Source organism: Cryptomeria japonica, chromosome 9, assembly GCF_030272615.1.
Source record: "Cryptomeria japonica chromosome 9, Sugi_1.0, whole genome shotgun sequence".
In the NCBI taxonomy this organism is placed as follows: domain Eukaryota; kingdom Viridiplantae; phylum Streptophyta; class Pinopsida; order Cupressales; family Cupressaceae; genus Cryptomeria; species Cryptomeria japonica.
The window spans coordinates 457,869,664-457,881,897 of record NC_081413.1 but is presented as its reverse complement, the minus strand read 5'-3'; the positions used below and the strand labels follow the sequence as shown (position 1 = coordinate 457,881,897).

At 33.9% G+C, this 12,234-nt stretch overlaps 1 protein-coding gene across 1 annotated transcript in view; it reads left to right on the top strand.

The window, feature by feature from the left end:
- Positions 1-7,659, top strand: part of LOC131071657 (uncharacterized) — a 47,941-nt gene extending 40,282 nt beyond the window's left edge. The window contains exons 5-7 of the mRNA XM_058007582.2: positions 6,513-6,701; positions 6,811-6,993; positions 7,116-7,659. Coding sequence (XP_057863565.2) covers positions 6,513-6,701; positions 6,811-6,993; positions 7,116-7,358 — 615 coding nt within the window. The 3' untranslated portion in view covers positions 7,359-7,659. The remainder of the gene's footprint in view (positions 1-6,512; positions 6,702-6,810; positions 6,994-7,115) is intronic.
- The last annotated feature ends 4,575 nt before the right edge of the window (positions 7,660-12,234 follow it).

The window sequence follows — 12,234 nt, the reverse complement described above, 5'->3', positions numbered from 1 at the left end:
ACAAAACATATTTACACTGTACAAGGGTTCCATGACTTGAATCCCAAGGTTCATTGAGCAAAACTCAAGGGATTTCAAGTTGGAACCATGACTGGGCTCTTAAACCCTTGCTCAGGCCAAGAGCAATACAAATTTGTAAACACACTTCAAGCCTGCACTAAAAGAAATTACAAACACCTCCCGAGTAATAAAATAACATACACTAAGCCACCATGAAAGAACAGTAGCAAGGTCAATCCATTTGGTACGGACTGCTGCTACAAAAATGACAAAATTACAAGGTAAAATCTGGAAATTGTCTTCAAATTCTATTCAAACTTGCTCACACATGTTCCAACCTGTGTACAATCATTCTTAGAGCATTTTATATGCCATTTTGGTCATAACCAACTCTCCATCGGTTGCCTAACCACCGATTTGCTCAAAAATGCAAAGTTGCTCAAAAAGTTGCAAAAAGTTGTCAAACAACAATGACAACTTTTGCTCAAATGTGCATTTTTGCATTTTATGCCTTTCTACTCAAACTAAACCTCCTAGAATGACTCCCTAACATTAAAATAACATGCTTAAATGCCTAATGAGGCTTTACAAGACGTTTCACATCATAATGCAAATTTATGCCATTTTTAGGCTTACAAGGGCTCATAGGCCAAGTTTGTGAAGACAAACAACCTTGGTGACAATCACCCTTCAAACGACTATCAAACACACATGTGGACCTCTGATTAGTCCATTATTCAAACACCTAGTCCAAAATATGGACCATCACACCAAAATCTGGAAAATGCATCAACAAAAATGGTTAAAAGCTAGGTGCTCCTGCACCAGACACTTAACTGACTCTATGCTGATCGCGCCCCTTTGTAGATTAATCCCCTCTTTATTATAATCCACTCAGAGTGTATTTAGAACTGATGCTTCCATTTTGCCGTGTATCGCTGTCTTGCATTCCTGTTTCTCAAAAAGTGTATTCGATGTCATGCATCTAAGTGCATTCTCTGATTTAGGGCAGAGTCGTGACACACACACACACACACACACACACACACACACACAGATCTATCTGCAAAATGCTGTGAGATATCAGTTTTGAGCTATTTTATCTACTTAAGAACTATTTTATTTTACTCAAGAGCTTTTATATACTATATACATACATTGACACATAAAATTCGATATATGTGAACTATATTTTAGCATAGAATGATATTAAATTAAGAGTTACTTTATTTTAATTTTTACTTCAGAATTAATTTGTTTTCCCATAAATCTATTGTTTACTGCTATATCTGATAAATTAAGTACAGGAAATAATAATACAAAGAATGAGAATGCTATTACAAAGAATGAGAATAATTTACAAGTTAGAAACATTAATAAATTAATAACAATTTCATACCTCATTGTGGACCACCAATCATCATCAAGGATCTTCTGTTTCGCACTTTCTCCTCCTTGCCTCTAGCTATCACCATCATTAATTGTAGAGACTTTCCCATCTCAAGCATCTTTTCTAACAAAGTAAAGTAGTTAACGTATCTAGTATCCATATGCTCGAGGAATTCCTCTCTTGTAAAATCTCAAAACAAAGCCAGTGGGGTATGATGGTTGCAAACAGACATCTATATGTCTAACTTTTGCTGCCGTTGCCTTCATTTAATCTACTGCCTTTCTTAATGCATTCTTCAAGCATGAACACAACAAGGGCTCCAAAAGATGTGCTTGTAATCAACCTACACCATCAAACCAACTAACTTATATACATGGGTTGAATCGATCACCATTTGTACAATATTAAAGGGTGCAGCCTCTTCTATGACATCCTTCAAAACTTGAAATTGGAAGCTTGCATCCTTCCCTCTTCCTTGAACAAGCAATATTTGTAAGAAAATAAGAGCTAGTTTAACATGTGACAATGATATTGGTGAGTGGCCAATGCCTAATATTGGCCTACTCAGCCACGATGATAGAGAAAGCATCCCTTATCTAAGGTTTGCCTCATTTTGTCCATCACTAGGCTCACCATAAAATACTCTTATCAAGGAGGGTGGTGAGTAGCTTCCATTCGCCAAGGGGAGCATATGAGAGACTAACAACAATTACATTTTTGAACATTTGTTTGAAATAGGGAGAACGGGGCATATGAAATAGTATGTGATGGGAAAAGAAAAACTTGGCAATAGAAGACTGATCCACTTCTTCTGATTACATATTAAACATCCCTATAGCATGAGTAGGCCTTTTCTTTCCCTTGGTAGAACCTTCTCCTTTTTGACTCTCAACATCTATGGTTTGGTAAACAATGAAATTCTAGGCTGTATAGTTTCTATTGGCATTCTTTATTTTTTTCTTCACCCTCCATGTACAACCTAGTCATCTAGGCCTTATCAGCAATGGGTATTTATTTCACAGCCTTTTATCTCTTGTTCAAGTACGCACAAAAGATGAAAGTAAATTCTTGTGTAGCTGTCCCTATTGTCCTTGTTGCACAAATGACATACCTATACTCTACTCCACCTTGTTTTTTTTTCGTCTGTCTATGTTTGTAGCAAAATGTAAAAAAGGTTTCTTTGGATAAAATAGGCTTTTTGCATGAGTTTTAAGTTTATAAGGGCATTCAAATGGGTTATTTGAACTCACGGTCTTGACAACACTTCCACTCTCAAAAGGACTACCAACGGTACTTCTATGGCCTTTGTTGAATTTGGTACTTCTATAAGGGCATTCAAATGGGTTATTTGAACTCACAGTCTCGACAACACTTCCATTCTCAAAAGGACTACCAATGGTACTTCTATGGCCTTTGTTGAATTTGGACCTCTTCAATCTCGCTACCCTCATTGCCACTCATTGTTTTTTCTTGTTAATAATTCAACACACAGCTACATGTGCAACATAAAACAAAATCCTCCCCATATTTGAAATTTTGAAAAAAAAAATCAAAAAACAATAATGCAAAATAATTCGTGCAAAAAAACAATGCATAGTAAACTTACCTCAAATGGTGTAGATATGGTGCTCTCGCGCCTCCTTTACACTGCTGTTATCTTTTCTTCTTGCAGCCGTTCTCTTTCTTTGTCTTCTTCACAATTTGGAAGATGGCAAAATGAGTTTGTTTTTATTTTTTAGTTGGTAGTGTGTTTGTTTTAGGTTTAGGTTGAGTTTAAAGGGGTATGGGGGTCTTTGTGGGGTCCACAAACCCCTTTGCTTTTCAATTTGTGTGTTTTTTTCAAATTTGTTTTTTATGTTGGCTAGGCCATAGGGGTCTGCTAGCCATTGTCTACTGTTTACTGCTCTAATTTTGACAGCTTGGAAATGGTTCTGATTTTTTAAGACTTGTGCATGAGGTGAGATGTTTCCAACCTATCCCCACAGCCTTGAAATGCCTCCTATAGGGGACAGGTTCAAATGTGTAGGGGACGTGTCCCCAGGGTACATAGTTTTGAATCAAATAGATGAGAATGATAAAAGAAGAAAATTCAAAATGGTGATGGATAAATGATGAAAGACTGAAGCTTTTTATTTTTGCTGTCTTTGACACAGTTGAAATATTCTTTTCCAGAAAAGTAGATGTTCAAATTTGATTTTTGAAATTCATATTATATTTTCTCTTCCCATTTTTCTTCAGTTAAAATCAACTGGGAGTTGGCATCTCTGTCAATAATTTTTCCAAGTTAAGGTCTTCTAGCCTTAGATACCCTTTGCCAAAACAAAATTTTAAATGTACCCCAAAACTTAAAAAAGAATTAATTAGGACTTTATTGTAGTTCAAATGGCAATTTTAGATGGTTTTATTGAGAATGTTTGACATAACCTCCGGCCTAAAAATTCCAAGTCATATGGGTGCTGCACTCGGCCAAAAATCTTAATTTCTAACAGGCAACCTTCTAAAACAGAATTCTCCAAAAACTGACCTCCAAACTTCATTCACTGATCAAATAAATTCTAATTTTTAAAGTATCAATAACCAGGCAGAGAACAGTTCTAAGATGAGAAATAAAATTTGTGGAAGACTCTTAACTGATTTGAGAAAAGAATCTTAAAGTCTTACTAATAGAAGTCATGCCTGTTTAATCAAGCCAAGCATGTCATATTAAACTTTAAAGTCAATAATGAACAGAAGCCATGCATGTCTTATCAAAGTCACTAGCTAGTAGAAGCCATGCGATTCTTGTTAAAAACACTGAACAAAGTTGTTAAAAACTTGAAGTCATGCAATACGTGATGCTTTCCTTGAGCTGTAGTTTATTTTTCACTTTCTATTTTCTATTTGTTTCTGGTGACAACACAATGGGTCTCACTAACTGAAGTGCACAATTTTAAATGTTACAATACTTCTGTAGAAAGTTTAGTCTCATTTCTTTGCCATCATCTTAATGAACTGAACTATTTACAACTGCTGCATGTTAATAAAATCACTTCTTTTGATCTGCTTCATAATGCCCAACATGCTCTGGAAAGGAGAGAGGTCTTCAAGAGATTCTTCTTCATGGGTGTTCCTTCAGCATGGATTTTGATCAGTGAGGGCTAGCAGTCGTTCTACTTCTGTGAAATAGTCTCTCATTATATAGGCTTCTCCCACAAGGCTCAAAAAGTGCTCTGATACTATTGCTATGGTCCAAAATTGAACTGCTGCAAAACCAAATTGAATAGAAACATGAAAATCTGAACTTGAACTGAAAACACAACTCTTTTTTATTTTAATATTAAAAATCTGAAATTGATGATAAAAAGTTAAAAGATATAATTATGGAAATAAATCGAGTAAGATCCAGTTGTATTTCAAATAAGAAATTTCAGAAAGTACATATATAACAAAAATTTCCTGTGAAAGTTTGACATCAGTGAGGCCTAAACTCCAACTAGGGGTAATGTTGAAATTTGATTTTTGTTATTGAGAGCTTTTTGTTGTTTGTGTTTTCTCTGCTCTATATGACATAATATGCTGTCACCTGTGATGTAAACCTGTGCAAGGTGACTGATGTGTGTGCACATTCTGCATAGAGAATCTGTTTGTTCCCTTGAAGAGTTTTTCATCTTAAACTAGGTTTGTTTCCTAAAAATGTAAAATTCTTGTACCACTGCATCCTGGTCTGCATAGAGCTATAGCTGCTGTCAGAAAGATTGGTAATTTGCAACAGCAGATGTTCCCATTTAACTTTTAAAATAGTGCAATGATATTCTTTTTTTGGCTTTTTTGATTGGTCAATTGGGATTTCAATAGCCACTCGGCCGATGGGAAACAAACAGGTGCCTGGCCTCCAGGCACACATAACATGCATTTGTCTGTTCACTAAGGCACCATCCGGAGCTTGCCCTGTGGTTCCTGGGGCAAATTGAATTACTGCTATGATAAGTGGTTCCTGGGAGGAATTGAATTGCTGCCATAATATTCTTATGTTTCCAATCTTAGTTTAATTGTGTGGTGTTAGTTTATATTGTATATGATTGTGCATGTATCAGATGCCTTCTGGCATAAAAAATATCTTCCCTCTACTTTACTTGGGGGAGAAGGAAACAGAACAGCTATACTCCCTTCCCCCAAATTAATCTGCCTTTAGTCAACCTTGTGAACGTGTTCAAACAAATCTTCTATAATAATTAATAAACAAGCCACACCCTGAACTGAAAAGGAGCTGGTGGCTTAAGAGGTAGAGCACCCCAGCATACAAAGCATGGTCATGGGAAGGTTTTAGGTTTGAATCCTTGTTGGTCCATGAAAAATAAATTATATCAGATACAGACTAAAACCTTAAGGCCAGAAATCTGGCTTTTGGCAAGTTTTGGTCCTTGGAAAAAGGCCATAACCCTAACCATGCCATGCATAGTCATGAAATGCCCCGATTCAGGTATATCTGGTCTATGAAAGAAAGTACTTTTCATGCCATTATTCCGTGCCCTAACAAATCCAAAGATCCTTCCTACCTACCAGTCACATTTCTTTTCCCAGGTTGTAATGCCTGAAGTGATGAACATTCAGGCCGACAATAAAGAGTCCAATTTAAAGTTAACAGAAGTGTGACCTCCAATGGCATAAACATGTGATTTATGGCAAAAGCTTAAGATCATTTTCTAATAGCTTCTACATGGATCTCTGATTTCCTGAGAGATCAACTGCAAGAGTTTTTGCAATTATTTTCATTAGTTTTTCTGGTTTAAGTCAGGCAAAGTCTGATTGCCATAAATGGTTTATTATTGTTTTTGTGCTGTATAAAATAGGTTACATTTGTTTTTAACTTTTTTTTAATCTCTGGTGGCAAATTTCTTCGTAATTTTTTGGTTTAAATCTAGGTTTCATCCTTAGTTTTACATCTGGATATGATCTAGTTGAGACTTGCATTATCTTATTTTAAAGTTTTGTTAATGGATAATACATTGGGACATTCTGTATTAACAGCACTGGTTATGATTTTAGTTTTTTGGTGCATCTTTGAAGTTGGAAATCCTTATGTAATTATTTTCATAGATTTGTACGTTCTTTAATAAATATTAACATTTTCTTTTGCCTGTAGCTAATATTCTCACTTCCACGGTATGAAGCTGTGATTGATGCATATATAGAAGGTTTAGAATCATGTGAAGCTGAGGATCTTTCAAAAGTTACAAGTGTTGCTTCCTTCTTTGTAAGTCGTGTCGACACACTTATAGACAAAAAGCTTGAAAAAATTGGAACCGAGTCTGCACTCCTACTTCGAGGAAAGGTGACATGTTTTCTGTTGTCTCTTTTCTTCCCTTTACAACTCCTCCTGTGTTTGACTTTGGCCATCAGCAATTTCATTTTGTTCTGACAAATTGATATATCACATGTAGGCTGCCACAGCACAAGCTGCTCTTGCTTACAAACTATATCAGGAAAAGTTCTCTGGTCCTCGATGGGAGGCTCTTGAAAAGAGAGGAGCTAGAAAGCAAAGAGTTTTGTGGGCCTCAACAAGTGTGAAAAATCCAGCATATCCAGATACACTCTATGTGAATCCTCTGATTGGCCCTGACAGTGTGAGTGTGATGTCTGCTAGTTGATCTGTGCTTTGGATAAGGCTCTTGTATTTTTTTGTGGGATTATTTTATTCCCTTTCTTGACATATATGTCTCATATACATTAAATCATTTGCTTGTAGGTCACAACAATGCCAGATCAAGCACTCCAGGCATTTCTGGACCATGGGACCGTTTCTAGAACTATTGATGCAAATTTTGAGGGGGCAGAGGAAGTTTATAATGCAATAGAAAATCTTGGAATTGACTGGAATGAAGTGGGTTCCTTGCTGGAATTGGAAGGTGTGGAGTCTTTCAAGAAGAGCTTTGATAGCCTTCTTGTTAGTCTTGGTGAAAAAGCAAATTTGCTTAAAATAAGTAGTTAATAACTTAATAGGGTAGGGTTTTATTGATATTATCCTGTATGTAATAAAGCATTGTCAGATGGTAGATGCACAAATGACTAAAATGATGTATATTGCAGAAGGCTGAAATTGTGGTTCCCTCAAGTACCTGGAGCCCTCTTATTAGCTCATAAAATAAATAAGTATGAGGAGCAGTAAAACATATTATGAATTCTAGTCCGGTTATCAGATATCCAGGTTTCCTGAGGAAGGAATAGATGTCTAAGGAATAGACAGATTTGTGAATATTATGTTGCGCAATCTATTTGATTTTGATTTTTGAGGTGTGCTTGAGAAGTTACCATACTGGGTTTCTTGAATTATTATATGAAACTTTAGGCTGTATGAATGAAAATCTATGTAGCAAATGCTTTAAAAGAGGATGTGTTGTTGTAAATTTGTAGTAGAGATACATAAGTTTGTTATTCAGTGATTATGAATTCATTGTAACTTGTACCAGATTAAAGGAACTACAATCAATTTCGGCTGTTAGATTAGAAATCATTTTGTATCTCAAGTTCTCAACCCACAGCAAATTTTAATAGCTAATACAAAATCATAACTTGAACACATTATCTGTCGTCTCCTACAGGGTAAGTCATGCTCATGGAATCTTGTTAATTTAAAATGGGGTTTGCTAAATTATTAGTCATCTCTGTTAGATGATTACTATTCTGGAACATGCTGCACGTGTAAATAAAATTTGTTTTGTCATTTGGGAACACATGTTTCAGACTCCATTGTTTCTTTCAGGTATTAGAGTGTTACAACCAGCCAGCTTTTCTAATTAATAAATTTCTATTTGGTTGTACTGGTCAGTTATGATTACGGGGAGGATAAAGTTTTTTCTGGATAAATTTTCTTTTTGAAAATAGAAGAAAACCTGATTGCTAAAATATTGATATGAACAGTTACATTCTAATACTTTAAGCTGCGAAACTGCTTATTTTCCTTCTTATCTTATTAAACTTCATTGTGTATGTTGAGGGGCATATTTAGCTCGTGCAAAAGTATACAATAATTTGAACTGTTTGACACATTACTTAAGCCATAGCTGTAGCTTTTTAGTAGAGAAGCATGGGAAAACACTGTAGCATATAATAAATTTATGTACATTTTATTCAAATAGTATTGCCACACCTGTTTGTTGTGTAGCCATCAAACCATGTATAACCAGACACCTGCTTGTAAAATGCACAACAAAACTTTCTGATCTATTTGTATTAAAAAAACACAATTTGTTTTGGTAATTACATGGAAATCTCACTGACATATGGCCACTCCTAGATTTCCCCAGATTCTGACATGTTTAACAAGACAAGGCTCATGCTCATCTGTCCTGCTATTTCTTTGCAGAACAGTATGATTACCCTTCTCCATGCTTTTCTACAAAACCCTTAGAAGTTTACTGTATTAGATCGATTGTTCATTTGTGGAAGCAGCAAAGATGGCCATGGAGTGTTTTTTTGCAAGTATTTGAGGTTATCAATCAATTATTTGTGTTTACGCTAAGGTTTTTTGATTTTATCACGTAAGTCTTAAAACATTAACATGAGGGATGTAAAGTTTCGAACTTTGAGGGTTACACATAGATATCTGTTTGGAACGAGTTAACCAAAAGTCGAAAGGATCATGGCGGTGTAACAATTCTAGTAACAGAGTCCTGGGAAAGAATCATACCGGTAGAAAAGGAAGATCCAAATAACCACTACATATGGATAAAAATAGAGGTTAGAGAATTCGTAATTTATCTTGCAGCATGTTACTTTGCTTCCCATGGCTCAAAATCCTATAAGAAGAAGAAACTAAACAAAGAGGATCCATATGCAGCTTTAGAAAAGGACATATCACTCCATTACACTCCAACACACGATTAAGAAAGTTTGGGATAAATAGGGAAGAAAGGTCTTTTGCTGATTTGTTGAGTTCAAGAAAGCATTTCAACACTGTACCTAGAAGCAAATTATGGACTAGACGAATTGGCAATTCCAGAAAAATGCAGGGTTGCTTTTCATAGGCTATATAAGCAAGTTTGGACTAAAATTAAGACCAGGCAGAGATAATCAGAATGTTTCAAAAGTTACATTGGGGTCAAGCAGGTTTGCCCATTATGTCCTATGCTATTTGGGTTGTACATTGATAAATTTGAGGAGTGGATAGACGAGTTTGGTGGTGGGAATGTTCACTTGACCAGTTATGGAATAAAATTTCTTTTATATGCAGATGATCTTATTTTAATGACAAAAACAACACATGATTTGAGGGAATGCTTGAAAACTCATTGTTTTGCCGAGAGGTGGGTATGTAGTTGAACACTAGCAAAACTAAGGTCATGATCTTTACGTTGAAGAGAAAGAAGTTTCTTGTGGAATTTCTCTTCAAGGGGCAGCACCTTGCAAGTGGTTAATGATTATAAGTATCTTGGTCTTGATTTCCACAATAAGCTTAGTTGGGAGACATTTAGAACAAAAAGGATACAAGAAGGATGAAAAGCCTTGTACTCATTGCAAAATAGAGCAAAAGAGTTGAATGGTGGGATTGGAAGACTAAGAAAATTCTTTTTAGGTTGCTAGTGATATTGGTGGTGTGGCAACACATTAGCAATGAAATGGAGACAAATAGAGGGATTACAAAAACATTTAATCACAAATAGCCTCAATATAAAATCATCCATTCTATATGAGATTGTCTTTGCTGATGCTGGTGCCTTCTTGTGGAGGCATTGGCAATGATCCGGTTGTTAAGTTATCTAAGAAGGCTAAAGAACATAGATCTATCTTGTTGGCCTAAAATAACAACATAAGAGAAATTGTATAGAAGGAAGAGCATGTGGAATGAAACAAAATGACAAGTGGATAAATATGTGCGGAAATAGCATAAAAGAATGCCCAAATATCAATAGAAAAATAAAAAGGTATTTGTAAGAAAAATTCAAAGAAAGCATGTGGACAAGACAACTTGGGAGAAAAAAAGAATATTATATCTAACACTTAAATCTCACAAATGACTATGCACAAAATAATAATATAGGAGTGGAAATAAAATGGAAAGCAAAAATGTTATTGGCTCAGCTAAGAACTAGTTCACATCAACTTAGGTGTGAAATCGGAAGGTGGATAATATGTAAAGAAGAGTGGGTAGATAAAAGATGTTGCTATTGTATTGTAGAAATGATGGACATAGAATGATATTACATTATGGAGTGTGTGATTTACAAGGATGTTTAGATCAATTACATCAAGATTCTAAATGTGGGCTCCTTGAGTAATTTGTTTGAAGAAGAAAGGATAACAAAAGTTGTAGATTACTTGATTGAGATATACAATGGAAGATCAAAGATGCAAAAAGAAAACAAGATAAAGTAGGTATGTGTCCCCGGACTGTTTTGTTTTGGACTTACGTGCTTATCCATGTTGCTAGCTATCTGTGGGTTCCATAGGTTGTTTGGCCTCATGAATGTTATTAAAAATATTTATTCATTCAACATTATAAACTTGAAAAAATCATATTTGGAATAGCTATAAACTTTCCTCTATTGTTTGCTAGATTTCTTTAGTATTTTTAAATTAGAGGTTAAACTTTATGGACATATTAACAAAATCCTTTTAGGACAATCTCTAATATTTCAATTGCACCATCCTACTCTAATAATATCAAATATATTACAGGTTAAATAGTCAATAATATTTTTATAATTCATCCATGTTTAAAAATGACAAATAATTATCCAACTTTTAGTTATAAAAATTAACCAAAAAAAAAAAACCTTTGATGATTTATTTTAAATCTATTCTTTAAATTTTGTTTTATACTTTCTTTTATAGATTAGGAGCTAAACTACGTAGTAATATGTTTCATATGAGATTAATATTTAGAAAAAAAGACAGTTATTAATGTAGGGTGATCTTTATTGATTTAATGTCTATTTGAAGTGGTGTTTATATAGTGTAATATAGCATATAATTTTTTTTTTTTTTAATATGGTAAAATATTATTATTTTTTATTATAATGTTATGTAAAATATTTATACACTTTGTAATTTGAAATGGGGAGACAACTTTATTTATTTACTTACAATATAATTTATTAAAATGAATTATTAATTAATTATATTAATAAATATTGTATATTGTTAGAAGTATTATTATTAATTTAATATTTGACTAAATTAAAATTTTATAAATAATAAATTTTGTATTTATTTGTATGAGAATAGAACATTTCCACACAAATAATTACAATGTTAAATTAATTAGCATAATGAATAACAATTACCTTAAAATTTTTAGAGTTGAGATTATAATTGTAACTTTTTTTTATTAATAAATGTACAAAATTTAAATAATTAAATAATAATATTTTTATCTATATTTAATGTTAATTAAGTTGTAATAAATGTTGCTAAATTATTTGCTATTATGTCAAATTTGGAGTTTGTTTGATGATTATTCTTGAATCAATAAATAAATTATTTGATTTTTTTGGTTTAATTCTATTTTAAGGAATAGATCTTTTGTATGTGGGATTGACATGGTTGCTTGTGGCACATGTACCTAGAAATAATCATTTTCCTTGTTATTTGAAGTTGCAAGATTGACCGGCAATGTTCACACACTTTTGGGGAGCTTTGTAGGTGTTGTTATTGTTACCTACTTTTTATTTTTAGGCAAAAAACCAGCCTTCCAACAAGTCTTAGGTTTTATCCAAAGATTTGAAAGGTTTTTGAATAGTTTGAAAGGGGGTGTCAATATAAATGAAAAGGTAAATGATACATTTTCTATTTGATAGAACTCTTAAAAGGATCTTTTAAGCATATTTATCCATGTTGGAGGCAAAATTGGGTTCATGCTAGGGGAG